This window comes from Neophocaena asiaeorientalis, unplaced genomic scaffold (genome assembly GCF_003031525.2).
Source record: "Neophocaena asiaeorientalis asiaeorientalis breed wild unplaced genomic scaffold, Neophocaena_asiaeorientalis_V1.1 scaffold546, whole genome shotgun sequence".
NCBI classification, from domain to species: Eukaryota; Metazoa; Chordata; class Mammalia; order Artiodactyla; family Phocoenidae; genus Neophocaena; species Neophocaena asiaeorientalis.
Window position 1 is genome coordinate 1,740,691 of NW_020175442.1, and position 25,843 is coordinate 1,766,533.

At 39.0% G+C, this 25,843-nt stretch overlaps 1 protein-coding gene across 2 annotated transcripts in view; it reads left to right on the plus strand.

The window, feature by feature from the left end:
- Window positions 1-284: 284 nt before the first annotated feature.
- The window catches only part of MCOLN3 (mucolipin TRP cation channel 3), a 27,595-nt gene continuing 2,036 nt past the window's right edge, over window positions 285-25,843 (plus strand). The window contains exons 1-11 of one of the 2 annotated variants that reach the window (XM_024767857.1): window positions 285-512; window positions 4,263-4,430; window positions 10,391-10,544; window positions 11,687-11,768; window positions 11,845-11,941; window positions 17,486-17,585; window positions 20,660-20,772; window positions 20,856-21,005; window positions 24,136-24,237; window positions 24,346-24,468; window positions 25,371-25,577. In XM_024767857.1, coding sequence (XP_024623625.1) covers window positions 285-512; window positions 4,263-4,430; window positions 10,391-10,544; window positions 11,687-11,768; window positions 11,845-11,941; window positions 17,486-17,585; window positions 20,660-20,772; window positions 20,856-21,005; window positions 24,136-24,237; window positions 24,346-24,468; window positions 25,371-25,577 — 1,524 coding nt within the window. The remainder of the gene's footprint in view (window positions 513-4,262; window positions 4,431-10,390; window positions 10,545-11,686; window positions 11,769-11,844; window positions 11,942-17,485; window positions 17,586-20,659; window positions 20,773-20,855; window positions 21,006-24,135; window positions 24,238-24,345; window positions 24,469-25,370; window positions 25,578-25,843) is intronic. The other variant, XM_024767858.1, reaches the window with a different exon arrangement.

The following is a 25,843-nucleotide window of genomic DNA, read 5'->3' on the forward strand; positions in this document are numbered from 1 at the left end:
CTTTTACATGTAGCTGTCTGGTTTTCGCAGCACCACTTATTGAAGAGACTGTCTTTCCTCCATTGTATATTCTTGCCTCCTTTTTCATAGACTAATTGACCATAGGTGTGTCAGGTTTATTTCTGGGCTTTCTATCCTGTACCATTGATCTTCAAAAGTGCAGTTGAGAACAATGGTGCTTATTTGAAAGCTGATCTTTTGTCTGGACTTCATCAACTATCCTGCAATAGCAAAGAACATAGATGTTGCCTTCATTTACAGTTTTTTTTTTTTTCCTCCTAGAGATGGCAAATCCTGAGGCTGTTATAAGTAGCTGCAGCTCTCATGAAGAAGAAAATCGCTGCACTTTTAACCAGCATACATCTCCCTCTGAGGAGCTTCTATTAGAAGACCAGATGAGGCGAAAACTCAAATTTTTTTTCATGAATCCTTGTGAGAAGTTCTGGGCTCGAGGTAGAAAACCGTGGAAACTTGCCATACAAATTCTAAAAATGGCAATGGTAACCATCCAGGTAACGATCTCAGATCATGAGATTAGCGAAGTCTTCTTTTACTAACAAAGAGAACTATGGACAGTTTTGTTTTATTTTTTATAGCTTTTAACTGTATGCATAATAAAGAACAATAATTAAGGAGATATGAAATCTTAAACCCTCCCACTTCAATATTTGTGAAAGAAAACTTTGGTTTTTTTGTTTTCTCTAACTCTTTTCCTTCTCATCTTTCATGAAGTTATAATTTTACTCACATAATGTAATTGGTTTGCAGGAAAAGAAAATTTTAATATTTGGCTTCCAATCAAGAAGCTTAGCTGAAGGTTTCTAAATCAACTGTGGAAACTAGCTATTGCCCAACCAGAGGATTCTTTTTTTTCCCCTAGTTAGTTTCCTGAGAATTTCTGTCTCTTCAGAAACTTCAGGATTTTTGTTAAGACTATTTGGACTCTCATATCCCTGTGATCATGGGAGCCCTGAAGTGGAAGAATGTGGAGTTGATTAAAAGGAGTAGCATAGGTAGTGAAATATGAGACTTCATTTCAGGAGCTGTTGAATCTCATTTCCTTGCCTTCTCTTAACATTTTAGCCCAAATATAGGAAATTATGTTTTGTGATTCTTTATATATACTTATGATTTACTCTTGTGAAGGTATGTTTTCCTGCTGGTGAGAGTAACTATCTCTTGTTAAAAGCAAAGGGGCAAAAATAAAAGATTTTAATAGGAAAAATAGACGTGATACGTAATTTGGTGAAAAATGCATAAGCACATAAACAACTGGTATTCAAGGAGAATTTTTTTAACTCCAAAATTGCTAATCTTAACTGATAATTGAGAACAAATGCTTAAGGTGTTAGAAGCTAAGGCTATTTCTACAGTCATATGAAGCTGGTGAAATTCTTGCCTACGTTTCTGATGCTAGGTGTTATGTAAAGGAAACTGTCATTTGAGTGATTATTTTGTTCCAGGACATTATTTCGTTTAATTTCAACAATACTTCTGTTGGATAAATACTGGAATCCTTTTGTTTACAGAATAAGGAACTGATATTTATAGAGCCATATGATTAGTACCGACTAGTACTGCCACTGGTGGAATCAAGACTTTAGAGACACGTGTTCTCGCCCTCTAACATATCAACATAAAAATGGATGTTCAGTTCTCAGTATATTTGGCGAGCTGGAATTGAAATTCTTAACTTCCAGCTGATAATGTGGTGTGTCACAATAGTGAAAATATTTATCTGTGTTGTTTCTGATAAGTTGGAGGGAAAGCCTGTGTCAGTTGAACATGAATATTTTCTACCTAGAATGATAGGTACCACTTGTGTGTTTACTGTGTTTCGGCCTAAAGATTTTATATCATCACATTCAATTCTTAAAACAAATCAGAGTTAGGTAGTAGTATCCCCATTACACACATGAAAACACTGAGGCTTAGTGAAGTAAAATAACCTGTCGTAGTCAGGAAACGAAGAATAGAACTGAGATTCAAACTCAGATTCTATTCCCTCTAAGACTTATGTTCTTTTTTTTAAAAATTTTTAAACATCTTTATTGGAGTATAATTGCTTTACAATGGTGTGTTAGTTTCTGCTTTATAACAAAGTGAATCAGTTATACATATACATATGTCCCCATATCTCTTCCCTCTTGTGTCTCCCTCGCTCCCAACCTCCCTATCCCACCCCTTCTAGGTGGTCACAAAGTACGGAGCTGATCTCCCTGTGCTATGCGGCTGCTTCCCACTAGCTATCTATTTTACGTTTGGTAGTGTATATATGTCCATTCCACTCTCTCACTTTGTCCCAGCTTACCCTTCCACCTCCCCATATCCTCAAGTCCTAAAAGATTTAGGAAGCTCATCTAACTTTCCTGTGTTTCCTAGGGTGGTCAAGAGGAAAATTGACTAACAGTTTAAGATGTTAAGCCTGTTAGTAATAAGCATATAAAAGGCATTTAGGTAAGTTTTTTTAGTAGCTGAGGGTTTTTCTTAACTGTGATGTTTCCTTAATCTACATTGGAAGAATCAAACAAAAATTACATAAAGACTTTGTAATTGAGCAAATGAGGGTGACTTGATGACAGATTTCCTCTTTTCAGGGAAAAGACAGTGGTATTTCTGTTAAGTTGGAGATTTTGTGTCTGCAGCAGCAAAAGAAAGATGACTATGATGATAGGCACCCTACTAAAAGTTTCCCTTTCACACTGCCTGGCTCAGTCTCTGAATTATAGCAGTTCTCTCTGCCAGTTGTACTCTTGTCTGCCCCTAGGCCCTTGAGGGCAGGAACTGTGTCTTCTAGCTCGGTGCTGGCTTGTGAAGGTATTCATATATTTGAATGAATCGGTAAAAATATCTTTGGGAATTCTCTGGAGGCTTTTTGATCATCAGCTTCGATAGATGTAAAATCCCTGGAATATCAAGCTATCATCTTACTGAGATTTAAATAGGACACAGCTTAAAGAGGCTCTTTAGAAATGAGAGTCGAGTTAGGTAGAGAGTGATGATATGTGTGGGATACAGGGCATACGTCACAAGGGGAGGTGAGAGGCGAAAAGATTGGTCTACTGTCTCTATTTTTCCCTGATCAGACCCTGGATACTTTGTGTAACATGAGCTTGGATAGTTAGAGCTTGGATTTAGTCTGTTAGACTTGGGTTAGAATTTTGACTATATACTTGCTACTGATGTGACTTGTAAAAATTATTTAACTTCTCTGAGTCTTCATGTATGCATCTGTAAAATGGGTGTATTAGGAACTATGCTGTGGTATTAGTGTGAAGAAATTTCCTGCGATAGTGTATGGAACATAGGTTTTCAGTGTTGTTCCCCTTTTCCGTATACAATATACGTTGCCCCCTTACTCTGCTAAGTCAAAATATATGTTCTAAACTTACAGCGTACACACACGTGTGTGTGTATGTGTGTGTGTGTATGGGAGAGAGAGAGCAAGAGGACAGCTGAGTTTCATGTAAAACTCTGGGGTCAATCCTGCATGAATGTTAAGGATATGTTATGTTAATATACTTTAATTTAGAGATGAGTTGAAAGAATATTTTTATTTTTGGCCTTATTGTCACAGTTTTGGTAATTAGACCTAGGAATATAGTTTGATTATAGGACTTAAACTTATGTAAGATACTTCTTAGGTTGTATTGTACACCTGCTTCAAGACCTTTTTGTTCTACAGAATTCATTTTGAACTCTTCTATTTGCCATTCAAGCCCCTGCACCATCTGACTCCAGTCTTTCTCTTCACATTTTTTCTCACTATTTCTCTCATTGAATTATGCTGGTGTCCTTAACGTCCCCCCAAAGTGCTAAGTTCAACTCGACCTTCTTGGCCCTTCCCCCCGTGTTCCTCAAATGTCCCCTGACCAAGTTATGCACATATTTCAGGGTTTCTATTATTCTTTCTTCCTTAGAGAAACCTTCCAACTTCCTTAGTCAGTTACCTTGCTTCTCTGAGCTAAAGAACTCCTAAAGGGCTTCTCTGAACTCCTAAAGCTTTTGTTGGTAGGGAAAATGTCATAAGTGGGATCATACATGAAAATAAATGTTGAAAGTATGCAAAATCGCTTTCTTTTATTTTAAAACTAGAAACCCACCTTATCTTTAAGGACAAATTAATTCACAGCTGCCAAACTTTTAATTTCTATTGAATATATTCAGGATTAATTAGGCATTGAATCTTGAATAGATGATTTTATAGAGAACTTTTATTTCATTACTTTTTGACCCTCTTACTTTTTCTTTTTTCTTTTAAGCTGATCTTTTTTGGGCTAAGTAACCAGATGGTGGTAGCTTTCAAGGAAGAGAACACTATAGCATTCAAACACCTCTTCCTAAAAGGATATATAGACCGAATGGATGACACATATGCAGTGTATACACAAAGTGATGTATACGATCAGATCATCTTCGCAGTGAACCAGGTAAATCAAACACATGCATTCTTCACTTGGGAAAAAAATTAGACTGGAAAATTGTTAGCAATGTACATAATAGAAACTGACATTCAGTTGTAGAAGGGTGAACATTTTTAAATGAAATATGTAAATGACATGTATGAAACAGTTAAATTTTTTTTTAACGTTGCCAACAAACTTTAACAGAACTAGAAGTTGAGAAAAGCTTTTCTTTAGTAACAGAAAGACAGAAACTTTAAAGACTTAATTAAAAGAGTCAGAGCTAGGGCTTGGCATAAGAACCTCAAAGGTTTAAAATGATTAACCATGACCTTGGCTGTAAGTAGTCATTAAGTCTTCAGAGCTTATACTTTCAGGGACCCTTAACAAATAATGAGAATATTAACTTTGCAGAGTTTGTATAGTAACCAAAACCTGAAATTTCATTTAAAAAATAAGTAAGGCCTTTATGTCATACATGACAATGATTTTATTGTAATATTGATTAACTGCCTCGAAAAGGAAGCTTGTTTTTCATATAGCTGATTCAAGTTTCTATTCAGAGTTTCTGATCAATTTGTTTTTGCTACAAATAGTACTTTCTCAAGTCCAAAATCTCCTATTTTGTGGGAATCGTTGGAAGCTTTCTTGAAGTCAGTATTTCTAACCTGAGTTAGTCTGTAGATAACATTTCAAAAACATTACAACTCTTCTTCAAAAAATTATTATAGTCCAATTATGGCTGTCCTTATCCTGGAGACAAACTATGCATAGTGAGATAAAATACGTATTTATGACGCTAAGGCTTTCTGATCGCATTCAGATTACAAAAATTGGCCAGAAATCTATAGTAATACAAGTAAGCTGCATATGTTGTTAAATAGAAATATGCCCTACAATTTGTAAGGTAAAAAATAGTAAAATGCTGGAGATATTCAGCTTTGAGATTCTTGTTTTAAGATTATTAAGTTCACCTAAAGCTACGCTGAATGAAATTGGTAGTTTGGTTTTTGGCAGGAGGGGCGGGTAGAGGCAAGATGTAAACAGTTCATTAAATTCCTCCTAAAACATTTTTACCTTTTTTATATAGTAAGCCTAAGAGCAGTCTTAAAAATATAATATTTGACAGTCAGGCCGTTCTGTTTATCAGATTTCCATGTTCTTTACAGAATTGCATGTAGATTCCTTGTGCTAGTATATAGGTAGATAATATTAATTGGGGTGGGGTTTACTTAGGGCAAGTGACTCCCTACCATCTTCTGGGCGCTATCAGGCATTTTATTTTATTTTTTTTTGAATTTTATTTTATTTTCTTTTATACAGCAGGTTCTTATTAGTTATCTATTTTATACATATTAGTGTATATATGTCGATCCCAATCTCCCAGTTCATCTCACCACCACCACCCCCAGCCCCACTTTGCCCCCTTAGTGTCCATACATTTGTTCTCTACATCACTCTCAGGCATTTTAAACTGAAGGTAAAAAGTATCTTGAGGGCTTCCCTGGTGGCGCAGTGGTTGAGAGTCTGCCTGCTGATGCAGGGGACACAGGTTCGTGCCCTGGTCCAGGAAGATCCCACATGCCGCGGAGCGGCTGGGCCCATGAGCCATGGCCGCTGAGCCTGCGCGTCCGGAGCCTGTGCTCCACAATGGGAGAAGCCACAACAGTGAGAGGCCTTCGTAGCACAAAAAAAAAAAAAAAAAAAAAAAAAAAAAGTATCTTGATCACAATATTCATAAATAAAGTTTTAGTTGTTAATGAGGTCAGTTATTCTACACGATTCCAGAGAACTGAATAGAGAAAATATAGACTGATATGAAAGAAAGATCTTTGTTTTCTGTAAGGAAATCTCTTGATAATTGGGGTGATAGTCACCAAGGAGAATGAACAGATAAGACAGTAGCTTCTCAGTCCTTAGAGCTCGTTCCATGACTAATTAGTTTTCCTGAACAGTAGAGCCCTAAAATGCCATCTAACTGCATAACCTCTAGGGTTCATCCTGACCCAACACTGGTTATAACAGCATCACTTTGGTTTAGTCTATATGTTTATGTATTTGAATATCAAAGACCTAGTTATTTTTATACTATGTCCTGGCTCTTAGCAATCAGTCATGTTTGGACCATCTTTACTGGGTTCCTTCTTTCATCCGCCCCTTCAATTAAGGCTGTCCTCAAAAGTTTGTCCTTTTCCTACAGAATTTCCTCCTCTACACAGCCTCAGCCACTGCCAGGAGAGGTGACCCTGAACCATTTGCTCACACTGCTGCATGCAGACAGCTCAGGAGCACCTCAGAACCACTCCGACCAAAACGGGTTCCTGTTCTCTTCCCACCTGCTCCACAGACATGTTTCTCTTTCTGATCACTTGCTTAGATTTAAAGGTCTCAGGGTCTTGGAACCATTTATTCTTGCAGCTCAAACATAGTCTGTATATCCCTACTTCTGGTTGGCTTCCCTCCTTCCCCTCCCTACCATTTCTTGACTGTTTTCTAAAGGATTCATCTAAAATCACAGATTTGATTGCATAATACTCCTCATTTTATACATATAACAGTGTTAAGTGCCACATATGAATATATTTATTCCGGGAAGGTGGAGGTACACCCCAGGCACTCAGATGTTTGTGAATGAATGAAAGAGCTCAAAAGATTCATGTGTTGAGATCAGGTGATCACAGAGGGGCCACAAAAAATCCATCTATAATCAAGGAGCAGTCGGTTTTAATCTGCTTTACTTTGGGTGCTACATTACTCAGGTAAGGATCTTTAATGTGTTTTTATATTGTCTTCCAAAGGGTGACCCGGGGCCCATGGATCTGCGTGAAAAACTACTTCCCTCAAGGCAGAGCTGCAGAGGCGAGTAGGGACAGATGTCCAGCCTGATTAATGCCCCACAGAGGCCATAGCCAGTTAGGTGCCCCATCAGTCAGTCCTACAGGTCACCTGCCTTTCAGCGATAGTCCCACACCACATTCCGGTCCCAGAGTCCTCTGACTCAGGCTCCAGAGCTGCCCTTTAGCTGGACATGGTCCTGCCACTTGCCCCCGAACTGAAAAAAAAGCATAACCTAAAAGCTGAGAACTATGTTTTATTCAAGGACATCGCTGCAGACTACAGCCCGGGAAGATGGCCTCTCAGATAGCTCTGAGGGACTGTTCCAAAGAGGGCTTTTGCTGAAACAAAACAAAACAAACAAACAAACAAAAACCCATGTAATGAAACATCAAAAGATTACTGCTAATCATAAAAAAAACCCCAGATATCTCAAATTAATGATTTTAGTGCCTTTCTATGTATGGGAAGATGCAAGAGCCTGGGCTCATGGCACTTATTCCTTTGATACGCATCTTAACTATCCAGGACCAGTAATCTGTTTTTCTCTATCCTGAATTCCCCTCAGAGCACACCCGTGATGCCACTGCAGTGGCTGAAGGCTTGATGGCAGGCAACACTTGTTGTTTATTGGAGTGGCAGGCAACACTCTTTGCCTACAACATCCATCTCCTGCAGGTGCTCAGACCTCCATGAGGAGCCTTATTAAGATAGCAAGGAAGTCTGGCTGTAGCATCACTTATAACGTTAGCATGTACCTGAAGCCCTGCACTTTGGATCTTTTGTGTCTCGAGGTCTTACAAGGTTTAAGACACAAGTTTCTAAGGTAGGAGGTTCAGATCTTTAAGTAAGTCCTGTGGGGACTGCCTCACAAGGATCGCGTGCTCAGAAGGGCTACAGGGCCCCATGTAGGTGCGACTGCTTCATGACCCCTGCTTGCCTTTCTGGCTTTACCTCCCAGTACACATCCCCTATTCCAGGCACCCTGGTACTTTACCGCATTCAATATCTTTTACGTCTTTTTTCATTTAATGTACTGTTTACCTCTTACTCCCCGACACCCCGATGTAAAACTACCAGTTTGGCTCAGAGTAGCTTTATAAAGATTTAAGACACTTATTTCCTTGTATGGAAAACAAACAGATCAAAACTGAATATCTCCAGCATTATACTATTTCCCCCTATATGTAGGACATAATGCTATTTAATGAGTTATGCAGCTTAATTATATCACTGTAGATTTCTGGCTCATTTTCACAATCCCAATGCTCGCAGAAAGGTTGGTGCCATAATCGCAAATCCTATCCTAGCAGCTTACCATCTTGGTGTGCATAGTTTAGCTCTAGCGAACAAAGATCCACTATCACAGCGGTCCCTAACCTTTTTGGCGCCAGGGACCGGTTTCTTGGAAGACAGTTTTTCTAAGGACCAGTGGCATTGGGGATGGTTTGGGCGGTAATGGGAGCAATGGGGAGCGGCAGATGAAACTTTGCTCACTTGCTGCTCACCTCCTGCTGTGCAGCCTGATTCCTAACAGGCTGCGGACCGGGGGTTGGGGACCCCTGCACTATCACGTTATAGTGATTTTCACCTCACTGTTAATTTGACTGTGTCTCATACTGTTACCTGAAAACTGGGTTTGCCTCTTGGTGGATGTCACACCAAAAGACACAACCGAGCCAAAGGTCAGGAGAAGGAAGGATTTATTACTTGCAGCAAGTAAGGAGAACACCAGGGATCTTTCCCAAAGCAGTGTCTCCTCAAACAGCAAAATTGGGGAAGTTTTAAGCTAAGGGTACGTGTATAATCATGAAGGGGCTTGGGCGGTCAACAGAGTCCAAGTTTTAGTTGATTGAAGTCACGAGGGTCAGAAAAGGTTAACATCATCATCCCTTAGATTTCAGTTGACCTGGCAGTTAAGTGTTTTGGGCTAATCTTTACCATTGAAACAGAACTGAGAATCTTTACAATTGATGTATTATCTTTGCTGTTGTTACTTCTCTTGCCTGTTTCTGCATTCTATTGTTCCCTTAATATTATTAATTACTGAGACCTGTTCAAGGACCAGCATTAGATCACAAAAAAGCTTAGGCCAAAAATGGCTTCTCTTATGTCAAGAAAGCCATGCCTGTTCTCTTTCTCCAGGGACCTTCCCTGCCCTATCTACCTACAATACTGTTCTAAGTGCTGGGGTTAGAGCAGTGGGCTTGATAAATTCCTTGCCCTGTGGAACTTACATTCTAATGGAGGAGATGGATTTTAAACAAGTTTAGCCAAAATCAGTTGATTTCCAACAGTGATGAGTGCTATGAAAAAAAAAATCAAGTGGCATAAAATATTAACAATGGACTCAGGATGGTCAGAAAAGACCTCTCCGGGGACTTGAAGTCTGGGGAAGAATATTTCAGGCTGAAGGAGTGGCAACAGCAAAGGCCCTAGAGGCTAGAAAGCATTTAGTATGTTTAAGGCAAGTGTGCAAAGGAGTAAGGGAAGGGCCAGGGATAGGGCTATAAGGTCTCTCAGGGCTTAACAGGCCCTGGAAAAGAGCTGTGAAGTTTATTTTGAGAGACAGGAAGCCATGGGAGGGCTTTCAGTAAGAGAAAATTGCTATAAAAGTAACCAAGCTGTGTTCTTACAAATATAAAGATTTAAAAAATACATTATTTTTAGACAAAGTTTTGCTGGTTACCCTGGAACAATTTTTATCCCATTTCCTATACTATAGTAAAGCAGAACTCTGACTTTATAGGAAATAGTTCAAAGATAAATAAAATTTATATTCACATTAAATGTAAAAGTCAGTTCCTAAACATAGTTCTTTAAAGGAGGAAAGGACCTGAGAATTTATTTAAGGTTAAATTAAGCCTTTAACTTTGCAGATAAGAAAGCAGCAGCTCATAAAGTCTATGACTTGCTCAAGGTCACAGAAATGAGACCTGAACCCAGAACTCTAATTAATTCAAGAGTGCTCTTTGACCTCTGCGGTCCTGGTGCACAGTAGCATGTTAATTACTCTGCATATTAGCATGCAAGTCTCCACATGGACAGGAGGTGGGAACCTGCCGTTTCAAAGGCAGGGAGGGAGGGGAATCGTGGCTTCACTTCCACCTGTCTGGATGTTCCCCTTTTTCTGTTTCTCTTTTTCGTTGAAGTACTTGCAGCTACGCAACATCTCAGTTGGGAATCACGCTTACGAGAACAAGGGCACGGAGCAGTCAGCCATGGCCATCTGTCAGCACTTCTACAAGCAAGGAAACATCTGTCCTGGAAATGATACCTTTGACATTGATCCAGAAATTGAAACTGGTGATGTTCTTCTATAAGCTAGAACTTCCATTTTTAACTCCTTGATTTATACTTATTTATAAATCAATTTATACTTATTTATACTAATTTCATCTCTGAAAACATTGATTTGGCCTGTGCTATTAGGTCATAGTAAGAACTTTATCAGAGTTGTGTCAGGTACTTCACTATAACTCATGATTCTTCAAACAAACAAACAAAACCCCCCACAAAAACCAACGAGGCAAGTTTATTATTATCCTTGTTTTATAGAAGACTGAAGTGTGGCTCAGAAGGTTAAGTGATCTGCTCGTGATGGAGCTAGTAAGAGGCAGTGCTGAAATTTGACCCAGGCCATGCCCTTAGCCACTTTATTCCACAGCCTCTCTGCTGGATCAGCCAGTTAAGTAGACAGATATTGTCCTTATAAAACAGTATGCTTGCAAATTCTTGATGTATATAAAACTCTCTCTGCTCACCAGCGCTTCACTATTCAGTGTCTTTGGGGTAGGCTGGGCCTGGGGGGCCGGGCAGGGAATGAAAACCAGAGCTTAGAATAGCACAGCTTATTCTTATTAGCAAAGTTCTATTTGCAGTTTGTATCTAAAACGTTAGCTTAGGTCATCGAGTCAAAAAGTAAGTACTTTTAACAATAGCCACTGGGACTTTTTCTTTGAGAAGAATAGTAAAGGGTATAGTACTGACTAGTGAAAACCTTCTAATATGCTATCTTCCTTTTTTAAAACAGTGTTTATTGAGGAAAAATTGTCAGCATAATATTTTTTTAAAAAGACCCTTTACACGTAGAAAATTGTATCTTAGACGCTACAGATGCTTCAAACATATGCTTAGGATACAAAAAGGAAGAAGGGCCTCAAAGTTCAGGCTTAAAAAGACAGAAAGGAAGATGGCATTCTATAGAAGACTAGTGAGATAGAGTTCAGATCTTTCTCTACCCCCATCCACTCCAGAAATGTTATAGTCACGTATTAAAAACAAATAAATCACTGTAACCACGTGGTAAGGATGTTTAGCTTTAAAAATCTTAATTTACAAAATCACCAGAATCTGAATGTCTAGTTTTAAACATATGCTCCTTTCAAGATGCAGTTTTCTATATTTATTTTAGGCGCTATATTATGGTTTGTTCCTTTCTATGGCAGAATGTTTCTTTGTGGCGCCAGATGAACCTTTTCACGTTGGAACACTAGAAGAAAAACTCAAGTTACTGCTGGACTTTCACAGGTGAGGGAACAGATGGGAGTGTAACTCATGTTTGTGTGTATACGTTTTCACTGCACTGAAGTCTCCTGTCTTCTAGACTCATAACAGTGGAGCTGCAGTTTAAATTGAAGGCCATTAATCTGCAGACTATTCGTCATCACGAGCTCCCGGATTGTTATGACTTTACTCTGACTGTAAGTGTGGGCTGGGCTGAATTTGATTCCTATCTGGAGAAAAATAGTTTTATGTAGTTACAGGCTTATTTACTTGTATTAAGGGGTGATCAAATGTATAGGATGTTCCCATCCCACTTGGATGTGCACAGGGGAAGCATTGGTTCAGCTAGCTCTATTTGGTTATGAAGTAGTCCCTTCTTATCTGCAGTTTTGCTTTCTGAGGTAAGTTACCCTAGGTCAACCTCGGTCTGAAAATATTAAGTGGAAAATGCCAGAAATAAATTTTAAGTTGCATGTCATTCTGAGTAGCATAATGAAAAATTTCTGACCCTCCCCAGATATGAATCATCCTTCGGTCCAGTGTATCCCACCCGTGAGTCACTCAGTAGCCGTCTCAGTTATCAGATCGGTTGTCCCAGTATCACAGTGCTTGTGTTCAAGTAACCCTTATTTTACTCAATAATGGCCCCAAAGGGCAAGAGTAGTGATGCTGGCAATTCTGATATGCTAAAAGATTCCTTTAAATGAAAAAGTGAAAGCTCTCAACTTAATAAAGAAAGAAAAAAAAAATGTATGCTAAGGTTGCTAAATCTACAGGAAGAAGAAATCTTCTATGCATGACATTGTGAAGACGGAAAAAGAAATCCATGCTAGTTTTGCTGTTGCACCCCAAACTGCAAAAATTATGTCCAAAGTATGTGATAAGTGTGTGGTTAAGATGGAAAAAGGCATTTAATTTGTACAAGATATTTTGAGAGAGAAAGAGAGACCACATTCACATAACTTTTATTATAGTATATGTTATAATTGTTCTATTTTATTACTAGTTATTGTTGTTACTCTTTTACTGTGCCTAGTTTATAAATTAAACTTTATTATAGGTATGTATGTATAGGAAAAAAACATTGTATATAAGGTTTGGTATTATCTGCGGTTCCAGGCATCCACTAGGGGTCTTGGAATATATCCCCTATGGATAAGGGGTGGCTACTGTACTAACTTGTTTACTTGTTAATTATCTGTCTTCTGTACCTCATTGTAAGTTCTCCGAGGGCAGGGACCTTGTCTTGTTCACTGCTGTGTCTTTAGTACCAAGATCAGTGCCTGGCACAGAGTAGGTGTTCAAATACAAAAGGAACAGAGGTTTGTAGGCTCTGTATGGTCAGCTCTCAGCAGTCGGTGGCAGTCTGCTTAAGGTCATTGCCAAGGGTTCTTGCTACCGAGTTTCCTCACTGTGGATGTTTGTAGCCTTTGGGTTTTGCTCACAGTGCCTCCCTTGTGCTGCCTCTAATGCTCTGGTTAGCTTCCTCGCCTTCAGCCTATCCTATCACATCTATGTTCTCTGTCTTCCAGTTGCAGATGGAGCTTCTGATGCTCTCTAGGCAGCACAAGATGCCCCTCATGTGAGTTCATCACTTCACGAGGATCTGAGTCAGTAGTAACACAATGCTGTATCGGCATATGCAGGACAGCATTTGATAACAGCTTGCCTTCATGTGGTCCAAATTTCTATTACGTCAGCAGTAGTTTGTATCAAAAGTTATGTCCACGATACTCAACTGATTGGCTGTAAGAAATCAAGTTTTCAGAAATGGGGGTTAAAAATATTTTCAGAATATAGGACAATGTAATAATTATGCATATTACTTAATAAGAAAAAGCACTAATTCTATAAGACTGTTTTTATTTGGGCTACAGATTTTGATCTTAATATTAACCAGCAAGTTATGAATTTTCAAAATTACTTGATTTTTAAAAAATTGAGCTATTATACACAGTCCTCTCTCTTCTCTCTCTGTATCTCTGTCTGTCTGTCTGCCTCTCTCTTTCTCTCTGTCTCTCATGGAAAATGATACTTTTCAGAAGTCTTATAATCTTTAAAGGCTTTGGTCAACTCACAGCTCCTTCATGGACCCTTTTGTGATTCCTCAGTTAGCAATACATTCTGTGTTCTGAACTCCCAGATTTTGTTTTCATTTTTGTATTTTGTATGTCTTACCGCCTTCTCCTTTGTTTTAGAATTTTGTAGGTCTTTATCATCAACTCTACTAGACTGAAAGCTCCCTGAAGGCAGAACCATTTTATCTTTTCATCCCTCAGAGAACATAGTAGGTGACTCAAATATTTGTTGATTGAGTAAACAAAACACTAGATCCTTTGTCATGACTCACTACATCAGTAAAAGCAACTTGGCCTTTAGCCACATGCAAATGTCATATTTTTGCCATTCTTGTAGAATTATCCCAAGCTATATCTGTGCAGTGTGGATTTAGCAGTGCATCTCACAGAACTGTGGTGGAACTTATATCATATCAGGTAGTTTGATAATAAAAGCTATTAGTGCAACTTCATTGCCGTAAGTAAACATGAACTGGGACAGCATGCCTGATATAAAATGCAAGGTCTTTGGAGTCAGACAAGCCTAGATTTTAATGTCAGCTCACCAGTAAGTAGCTATGTAACTTTAGGCAAATTACTTAATTGGTTTGAGCCTCAGTTTTCTCATTTGTCAAACAGAATTAATGCCTACCTACCTGACAAAATTGTTGTTGAGATAGAAGATAACATATATGAAGGACCTACCAAAGTATATGGTATGTAGTAGATATTTGATTCATTCAACAGCTGTTTATTAAGCCTATCCTGTGTGTGCCCAGTTGGATTTATAATGTAAAAGTAGTGCATTAGCATTCATTCATAGTAGTTTGATAAATTCTTTCATCCTGTGTTTTGAAGCTCTTTATTGGGTGTATAAACATCTAGGATTCTGTGTTCACTTGAGCTGACTCTTTCATCATTGTGAAATGGCACTCATTAACCCTAGTCATATTCTTTGCTCAAAAATTTACTTTGTTTGATGTTAATATAGTCATTCCAGCTTTCTTTTGATTACTGTTAGTATGGCATATCTTTTTCCACCCTTTTAAACTTATTTGTGTCATATTTAAAGTTGGTTTCTTGTTAGGCAGCATATAGTTGAGTCTTGCTTTTTTTAATCCAACCTAAAAATCTCTACCTTTTAATTAAGGTGCTTATTACATCATTTAAATTTCATATGATTTTTAATATGATTCCTCTCTTTTTCTGCCTTCTTTTGGATTGAGTATTTTTTAGGATTCCATTCTATCTCATATGTTATCTTATTAACTATAACTCTTTGTTTTATTATTTTAGGGTTTCTAGTACACATATGTAACTTATTACAGCCTACCTTCAAGTGATGGTATACCACTACATGTATAGCATAAAAACCTGACAGTATATTTCCATTTCTCCCATCGTGGCCTTTGCGTTATTGTTGTCATACAATTTACTTCCAGATATAAACTGGAACAATACATTGTTATTATTTTCACTTTAAACAGTCAGTTATCTTTTAAAGCAACTTAAATAATTAAAAGTCTTTATATTTGCCCATGTAGTTATCATTTCAAGTGCTTCATTCCTTGGTGTAGCTCCAGGTTTCCATCTGGTATCATGTTCCTTCTGCACGAAGGGCTTCCTTTAACATTTCTTATAATGCAGATCTGCTGGTAATAAGTTCTTTCAGCTTCTGTATGTCTGAAAAAAGTATTTCACCTTCATTTTTTAAAGATTGTGTCACTAGGTATAGAACTCTAGTTTGACTGTTTTTTCCCCAGTACTTTAAAGATGTTGCTCTTTTACAAACTAAAAATACAAACAATACAAACTGTTGTCGCTGCTAAGAAATCTGCTGTCTTCTTCATCTTTGTTCTTCTGTGTGGGATGTATTTTGCCCCCTCTGGCTGCTTTAAAATTTTTCTCTTCATCTCTGATTTTAACAATTTGATTCTGATATGGCTTGATGTAGTTTTCTTCATGTTTTTTGTATTTGGGGTTCATTGAGTATCTTGGATCTATGGGTTTATAGTTTTCATTATATTTGACATTTACTCAGTGTTATTTCTTCAAATATTTTTCTGTCTCTTTCCCCCACTCTTCAGAGATTCCAATAATATGTATATTTGGGCACTTGAAGTTGTCCCACAGCTCTCTTTCTTTCTTTTTCAGTCTTTTTTTCTCTTTCTTTCATTTTGAATAGTTTTATTGCTGTGTTTTCAAATTTATCAATCTTTTATTTTTCTGTACTATCTAATCTGTTATTACACCCAGTATTTTTTCTTCTTCATTGAAAGAATTCAGCTTCTTCTAAACCTTACTTAGATGTGATTGACATTAAGCCAAAATTTATTTAATAAGCACCTACTATTTGTAAGACCCTGAGGCTTTTTGTGTGGGAAAAGCATGTTTTTTCCTTGGCAAGGATTTCTGACTCATTCAAATAATATTGAGCATCTTCCTTATGTGAGGCTGTGGGCTGGTTCCCTCAGCAGCTATGGAGATGGGCAGACACTAGCAATGTCCTTGGTTGCTTGTCAAGGGAAGAAACTTAGAGTCCAACATGAGGAGAAACAGAGCAACTAAACTCTGAAGTGGTATCTGATTACCCCACACGAAGATTTTCAATAAAACTCATTTAAATGACAGACTTTAAAAGAACTTTTCTTTTTCTTTAGGACTTGAGAGAGGAGAGGCACCCAAAACAAAAACAAAACCCCTAAACCAGACTCATTTCCTTAGCTTGCCTTCTTGGTGTATGCAAGGGGAAAGTGGAAGGAGCTAGAAGGGGAAGACAATGGAAGAACTATGAAAGGTGTTCTGGCATGGCTTTGTCCCCTTTGGTGCCTGGTGTCCCAAAATGCTTATCATTGAAGCCAGACATGCTGTTGGTTCCCTGTGACTACACCTTTTGTAATACATATGGTTCTATAGTGATGAAGAAATCTGGTCCTAGAAGGAAAATCAAAAAAGCTCCATTTGAAATGTTTCAAGACAGAAATAATGAGCATCTGTGTTAGTAAGAATTACAACAACATTAAAAGTCTATCCCTAAAAAAAAAAAAAAAAAAAAAAAAAGTCTATCCCTAGCTGAGGCCCTGCTGGAAGGCGGAGGAAAACATACTTGTACTCGCTCTTGCCCATTGTAAGAGGGCATCTAGAGGTGCTTAGAATGGGAAGGAGGGGGAAATTCTTTTGTTTTATAAGTGGTTCAGGGCTTGAATACTGTCCTGGAAGCAGGATTGTAGAGACTAAATGTTCTCTATGGAAGATCTAGTTCAACTTTCTCAGCTCACAGAGAAATAAAAAGAACTTCCCAAGGTTGAGCAGAGTTAGCGACAGGTCAAAGATGAGAGTCTGGGTCTCCTGTAACTTTGGAAGAATTGTTTCCTAATTAATGCATAGAGGCATCTTGGCTTTAAAAACTATAGGTATGGGCTTCCCTGGTGGTGCAGTGATTGAGAGTCCACCTGCCGATGCAGGGGACACGGGTTCGTGCCCCGGTCCAGGAAGATCCCACATGCCGCGGAGCGGCTAGTCCCGTGAGCCATGGCCACTGAGCCTGAGCGTCCAGAACCTGTGCTCCGCAACGGGAGAGGCCACAACAGTGAGAGGCCTGCGTACAGCAAAATAAAAAATAAAAACAAACAAACAAACAAAAAACTATAGGTATGTTTTTTACCCTTTTCCTGTTCTTCACAGATAACATTTGACAACAAAGCCCACAGTGGAAGAATTAAGATAAGTTTAGATAATGACATTTCCATCAGAGAATGTAAAGACTGGCACGTATCTGGATCAAGTAAGTGATGAATTTTACTAGTTTTAAAGGTGGTTATTAAATAATATTAAATGGTTATTAAATGACTTGTCCCAAGGATGTGTGGAACATTAAATGAAAGAATTGGACCATACCCAAGTCCCTAATTCTCTGCAAGTAGATCAATTCATTGTAGTTGTCTGACGTTCCAAGTAATTCCCAAGTTATTAGTAATCACAATGGCTTTTCCTGCCTTCTCCCTGTGCCCTCACTGGCCCACTCCTTACCAAAAAGAAAAAAATGCTTATAATCCCCCCAGCAAAAAGAAAATCACATATACTCAAACCAATGTTCATCGAGTGCTTATTGCATAAGTATAATACTTCCACCTACATCTTCCTCACTTCAATATTTTAAAATATCTTTGAGATAGGTAACATCCCTATTTTTACAGATGAAGAAACTAAGGCTCAGTGAATTTTGGTGTGCATGGGGTCATACAGCCAGGGAGAAGTCAGGTAGGATTTGACCCTGAAGTATCCCACACCTTATAATTATCTTCTATCTAGGTCAAAAAAGTAGACGAAATAAGGAAAGGGTGCATTCCTAGAAATATGGACACAAACTCAGGTATAAACTGAGTATCACTGAGAATTTTGGAGCTGAACTGGATAAAACTGACTGGGAAGAATTGATCTAATTTCCTAGTCCCTTGTAGTGATATGTAGTGGTGTGTTGTGCTAGACTTTAATGATTAGGTCAGAGGGTCTCAGATTCTATTGAAAAGAAGCATTATTCTAAGTACCTGCTAAGATGCAGTTTCTCCAGCTTCATACAAGACCATCTGTAGGTCTGGGGGTGAGACCCAGGAATGTGCAGGGAATCCTTATTCAGACCATACTTGTATAATAATTGCTTTAGGGTTTCCTACTAATGGATTCACGAAGTTCAGATGTAGTAATGAGATAGCATGAGTAAATAAAATAAAATAAAATTTCTTCATTCTAGTATTCTTTTCACTAATAGGTAACTTCAAATATATGAAGATCTTGAATCACAAACTTTTATTTCAATCACAAAGTTGTTCATTTGAAACACAAGCCTGTTTTGTCACCTGTAAACATTGTAATACTTCTCCACAAACTTGAGAATAGGGAAAATGAGAGCATATGAAGGTGCCTGGAACATAGGCTTTCTCTCAAATGTTTGGTTCTTGAATTTTAAGTTTTTCTGAAGTAGATTTAGTCCTTCGTGTAACAATTAGATGCCTCTTGACAAAATTACGGGATGCTTCATTTCAGAATAGTCTTGAGTTCTTTCTATCAGCATAGAGCAGTACAACTTGTTAAGTAAAGACACACTCTGTAAGAGAGCATGTGACGGCCAGCCCTCTGCCCACCTCTCTTCACCTGGCTCTGCTCATCCTGGGAGGACTGATTCCCAGAAGCTCTGCATGGGTGACTCTGCCTTGTCACTCAGGTCTCAGCTAAAACCCACTGCCTCTTTGGTGAGGCCTTCCTTCATTGTGCGGTATAAGTGAACCTTTCTTTTCCCCATTCCCCCACCCAAAGCTCCCACAGCAATGGTGGTCAAAATTTAGTGTTACCTAGAGAGCTTAGGAAAACACAGTTTCCGATTCACTGGGTCTAGAGTAAGGCAGGAGAATGTGCATTCCTAACAAGTTCTCAAGGGATGCTAAGAGCCACTAACGCAGAGTGATGGATGCTGGAGACAGACTGCAAAGGTTTGAATCCTGACTTTGCCACTTACTGGCCGTGGAACCTTGGGCAAGTTCTGTGACCTCTCTGTGCTTCAGTTTTCACCTGCAAAGTGGGATAATCACATCTACCTCGTGGGTGTTGCTGTGAAGTGCAAGTGAGTTAAAACCTATAAAATTCTTAGAACTATGCCGGGCAGGAAATGCACTCAATACATGTTAGGTATTTGGATTTACTTTCTTCATATCACTTACTCCTGTCAGAAAATAATTAGTTCATTTACTTGGTCACTTTTTTCTCTTATATCGCTGGAGTAGAATAGAAGTTCCACAAGGTCAGGGGCTTCGTCTGTCTTGTTCACCCATTATACTCTCAACATGTAGAAACACACCTGATGCTTAATAAGTATTTTATACCTAGATAAGTATATTTAAATAGGATATGCAGGAACCCTAATGGTATTAAGAACAAAAGACTACAAGTTGATAAATAAAGATCTTTGATGGATGGTTGTGATGATTTTTAAAAGAAGGACTTTTAGTCTCCTTTAAATACTCATGGAAGAATCTGTATCAGAGCCTTTTCTCTTTGTTGTCTCTGTGCCAAGAATGCTTGAATTATTTAATTTATTCTAAACATGAGTGTGAAGGATCCATATAAAACTTGAAAATGCTTCTGAAGGATGCAGAAAGAAGACTTGAATCAATTAAAAGGCACACTATGGTTTTGGACAAGTGATTCAACATGATGAATATGTCAAGTCTTCCTAAATTAATCTATAAATTCAACGTGATTCTCCCCCAAAATTACCTGTAGGATTTTTATCTGGCCCTGAAGAATATATGGAAATATAACAAGCAAGACTAGCCAGCAGAAATTCTAGGAAAGAGTAATGAGAGGTATTTTTCTTAGGCGTTACAACACACGAAAGCGTCAGAAGGGTAAGATATGGTACTTGAATACAAACGGCCATGTGGTACATGGTAAAGACGGCATTTCAAATCATTTGCTCTTTTAGTTGGCAAAAATTAAAGAATATGGAGCAGATGTGGAGGTATGTGTAGGTATGTAAACTTTCATGATCTTTTTGGAGAACAATTTCTTAGATTTTCTTTTAGAAAGATGCATATGCCTTGCCCCAACAATCCATCTTTAGATATTCATCCACTTAAAGGATCACTTGCACCTGTGCACAAAGAGGACCCGGAGAATGGTTTGTAGCAGGGAAAACCAGATTCCAATCCAAGTGTCTTTACAAATACGGTATTTTACATCTATACTGAAGTATGCAATGCAGCCGTTAAAATAAATGAAGCTAAAAATGAAAAGAAAAAAAAGAAGTATATGTCACCATATTAATGTTTCACTGCATTAGCAAGTAATCCACTTTCCTTCCAGTTCAGAAGAACACTCATTACATGATGATCTTTGATGCCTTCGTTATTCTGATATGCCTGGCTTCGTTAATCCTGTGTGTTCGATCTGTGGTGAAAGGACTTCAGCTTCAGCAGGTAGGGATCTCTGCTTTCTAGGAATGTGATGGACATTTTTATTGATAGAGAAATTCACCATGCCTCCCTTCTTTTCCCGAAAGGAATTTGTCAATTTTTTCCTCCTCCATTATAAGAAGGAAGTTTCTGTTTCTGATCGAATGGAATTCGTCAATGGATGGTATATTATGATTATTATTAGTGACATATTAACCATTACTGGATCAATTCTGAAAATGGAAATCCAAGCTAAGGTAAAATTTTTTCCTATTTATGTCATTGTTAGTATCAGATTTGCATTAATGATCATTTATTTTTTCCAAAACGTTAAGAATTCACAGAGTAAATTATTTCTTTCAAACATTTTATTGAGTAAACCTGAAATAACAGTAACTTGTAAAATTCTAGTCCAGAAACCTTTTAGGCTGAGTTTTCCAAAGTGTGATTCACAGTCCTCTGCATCAGGATCATTTGGGTAGTTGGTAAATACCCCAAGTTAGACCTACTGAATGTGAACTCTGGGGGTGGGGCCTGTGAATTCTTACACACACCAAAAGTCATACACACTCCAAGGTAACTAAAGTAAAAGGTGTTTTTTGTTGTTCTTACAAGAAATACCAGAATCTTCAAAAAAAGAGTTGGCTGGGAGTAGGTGGAGGGAAGTGAGGCCAAACTACTATTGTGTGAGTCCTTGCAGTTGTTCCCTTTGTCCATTTAAATTGAGAATATTCCCATTTTCCTACTTTTCCTATTTATGTACTACAAGGTTTTCCATTTTAAGTTAGGACTAATCCAGCCTGGATATCAACCCTCCCCCAAAACAAAAATCAAAAACAAGACAAAACAAAACGAATACTGTTCAAACTAATATTGTTCAAATTTATATTTTTCTAGCCTGACTACAACTAAATATGAGTATGATCCACGTGGGGAGCCTCTTACGGTTCAGATTCCTGGGCAGAGACCCCAAATGCAATGACTCAGTTAAGACAGGAGTTTATTTCTCCCTCATGTAATAGTCAGGGTGGATTTTACGTGCTGGCAAGTTGCTCAGCTCCACACCATTCAGGAATCCAAGTTTGTCCCATCTTTTTCTCTGCCGACCATTAAGGGCTCACCCAGACTGCATGATTGATGCTGGGTTGCCTCACGAACAGATTGCAACCCACGGAAGGGAAAACCTGGTATGGTAGTAGGTCTCTCACAGTCTTCTAACCTGGCTCAGAATGGCAGCCTTCATTTCTGTTCAGTCCTACTGGATAGAATTTAGTCACATCTAACGGCAAGGGAACTGGGGGAGATAGCCCAGGCATGTACCTCAGAAAGAGAGAATGGGTTTAGGAGGCCATGGAGCAGCTGTCACTATATGTCAATGTAGTATATATCATTAGAATAGATGTTTAACTGTAGGGACCAAAAAAGGAGGAGTAGGGGGAGATTTGCAGCAAATCTTTATTTTTACCAACCTCACCTACCATTAACTTCAATGAGCCTTTAATGGTGTCCAACAATCTTTCTGCATTTTTCTAAGCTATTCATTCCCCCTGTCTTCTAGCTGATCATTTCATATTTCTTCTCTTTTGAAGCTTGTAATACTCCCTGCCCCATCCTCACTCTCAGCTGATGACCTCACTTCCTATTTCACAAAATAATGGAAACAAAATAGGAATTCCACAAATTCCCACTTCACTTATATGCCTGCCAGCATCAGTGCCCATATGCTTTGCTTTTTCTCTGCTACTGTAGATATATTATTTAGGTTACTATCCAAGACCAACTTCTCCACCGTCCCTGCTTGCTTACTCCAGGGCATGGGTCAAGCTATTCTTCCTCCTTTTCTCATGCATCCTCAATTTCTCATTCTCTACCACGACATTTCCATCAGCGTGTTTTTTTTTTTTTCTCCTTTCTAAAAAGGCAAAATCTCAACCTATTCTCCCTCCAGCTACTTCCCCATTTCTCTGCTTCCCTTTATACAGCAAAAGACCTCAAAAGAGTATTTAATCCTGTTTCTGACTCTGCGCTTCCCATTCCCTCTTGTATCTGTTCCAGTCAGGCTGCCCTGCCACTCCAGGGCAATGTTCCAATGACCTCTCATGTTGCTACATTCAATAATCAATTACTTATCCTCATTTTGACCAATCAGCAGCTTTTAGCACTGCAAGCACACCCTCTTTGTTGATGAACTTTTTCACTGGCTGTCACTTACCTGGTTTTCCTCCTAAATCACTGGCTGGTCTTCTGACTTTCCATTGTTGGTTCCTTCTCATCTCACCAACCTATGAAAGTGACAGTATTTCAAGGCACGGTGCTTGGACACCTTCTTTTTCTGCCACTGTCTTGGTGATCTCATTCTGTCCCCTTGTGTTAAATAGTGTCTATTTTCCAGTGATTTTCAAATCTCTATCTCCAGCTTGGAATTATTCCCTGAACTCCAGTCTCAAATATCCAACTGTCTATTCCACATCTTCACTTGGATGTCTACCTGGCCTCACAAATTTAACATACCTGAAACAGAACTCCTGAAATCTCCACCTCCACAGTCCAAACCTGCTTCTCCATGGCCTTTCTAAGCTCAGTTAATGGCAACTCTTTTCCGTTGCTCAAGACAAAAGCCTCAACTCCTCATCCTCAACTCCTCTCTTTCACTAATCCCCTCTCCTCCATATCTCATCCAAGAGGAAATCCTATTTGTCTCCCTTAAAAAAATCACCTCATCACCTTCACTGTTGCCATCCTGGTCCAAGGCACCGTCAGCTCTCATCTGCATTATTGCAGTAACCGTCTCACTCTTCCAACAATCTGCTCCCAACATATCACTCCTGTTCAGAGCCTCAATCTCCCCAGTCTATTCAGAATAAAAGGTCAAATTTTTAAATTACACTCGTGAGGCCCTAAACTACCTGCCCCCTCACCTCTGTGACTGCACACTCTCCCCCATAGCTCACTCCAGCCAGACTCACTATCTTGCGAGGCCCTGCTTTGGGGCCTCTGCCCTTACAGGTCCCTGTGCCTGGAAATCTTCCACAAGATTTTTGCTTGGCTTGCTCCCTCACTCCCTTCATGTCTTTACTCAAAGGCCACCTGTTCAGTGATCAGTCCACGCTATTTGAAATGCAACATACAGCCTTCCCTCATCCCCTCCCCTGAATTGTCTCCTCAGCACTTACCATCAGCTAATGTACTGAGGGTTTTGCTAATTTATTTCTATCATCTCTCTCTCCACCCTAGAATATAAGCTTCACGAGGGCAGGGAATTTTGTTTGTTCACTGCTTTGTCCTTAGCATCTAGAACAGTGCCGACTCATTGCTACTCAACAAATAATTTTTGCCCCAAATGAATTTCTGCTACATAACTGATTATTTTTTTCCACTCTGTTTTAGAGTCTGACAAGTTATGATGTCTGTAGCATACTTCTTGGTACCTCTACCATGCTGGTGTGGCTAGGAGTCATCCGATACCTTGGTTTCTTTCAGAAATACAATGTAAGGAATTCCACAGTTCTCCAAGCTGCTGGTATTTCTCTTTCAAAGTTATTGCACCGCTTTGTCTAAAGGCCAAAGGGAATCTAATGACGTCTCTTACTTTCCCAGCTCCTAATTCTCACCCTTCAGGCAGCGCTGCCCAACGTCATCAGGTTCTGCTGCTGTGCAGCCATGATCTATTTAGGCTACTGCTTCTGTGGATGGATTGTGCTGGGGCCTTACCACGATAAGGTACTGAGAAACAATTTTTTTTTCTTGTTGTTATTAAGCTCTCAGAGTAGTGCCAGTGGCTTGTTATCCTTTTAAAATAAGCTCCTTTTACTTTTTGGCTCAGCCTTAAAATGTTGTAGGTAATGTATCTATCGCCAAGTTTATAAACTGGTAAGGTAAGACGACCTTGAGAGGAAAACTGATTCACTTGACTGCCTCAACTCCTTTTGTGGGATATGTCAGATAATTAAGTCTTTCTTACTGTCAGCGAAGTCAAACTTGCCAATTTGATTCATCGATATATACTAGAGTGGGCTATTTAGTTACGTCTTATTGAAGTTTGACTTTATTTTAAAAAGTAGTATAGGGAGAAACTTGAAGAAATATTGAATATTTTGCTCACCAGAGTTATAGTCTTGAGTGTAATGCCATCACCTTAAATGGCATGAACTTTAAAATGAGAAGCATGAGTGTGCATGGTTGGGACCTGCGCTTCTCACAGAAGCATTTCAAGGATCTCTTTCTACCAAGGTAAATGGGAGGGTAAAGCTTGACTCAGAAAAGCACTGAAGGTGCAGACCAGCTCTCCTATCTCCAGTTCAGGCTGCTCCTATTAAAAGGAGCATCTGAAGGAGCTGCTTGTTCCAAGAAAAACAGTGGGCATGTACATGTTAGGTACATCACAAGACAAATGCCTGGAGGAATGACTCCATTTTCCTGGGTGTCTCCAATGTGTACATGTTATCAAACTTTGGTGTGATTTTCTTTTGTTAAAAAAAAATGCTTGTGGTTACCCCAGGTTATTTGTTTGAAGGGGTAACTTGAGATATCTAGTCCCACTATTTTTAATATGGTGTCATGATCAAAGTCTCCAATGGGAAGGAACACCTAGGAAAGTGAACTTTTCTTTTTTGTTTTTCCAGTTCCGTTCTCTGAACATGGTCTCTGAGTGCCTTTTCTCGCTGATAAATGGAGATGATATGTTTGCCACATTTGCAAACATGCAGCAGAAGAGTTACTTGGTCTGGCTCTTTAGCAGGATTTACCTCTACTCATTCATCAGCCTCTTTATATACATGATTTTAAGCCTTTTTATTGCACTGATCACTGATACGTATGAAACAATTAAGGTAGGTTCATCAAGAACAAGGAGGAGCAGCATTTTCCTAGAACTTGCAGAGTGGCAATAAAATACAGTACCTGGGGCTTCTCTGGTGGCGCAGTGGTTGAGAGTCCGCCTGCCGATGCAGGGGACACGGGTTCATGCCCCGGTCCGGGAAGATCCCACATGCCACGGAGCGGCTGGGCCCGTGAGCCATGGCCGCTGAGCCTGCGCGTCTGGAGCCTGTGCTCCGCGAAGGGAGAGGCCACAACAGTGAGAGGCCCGCGTACTGCA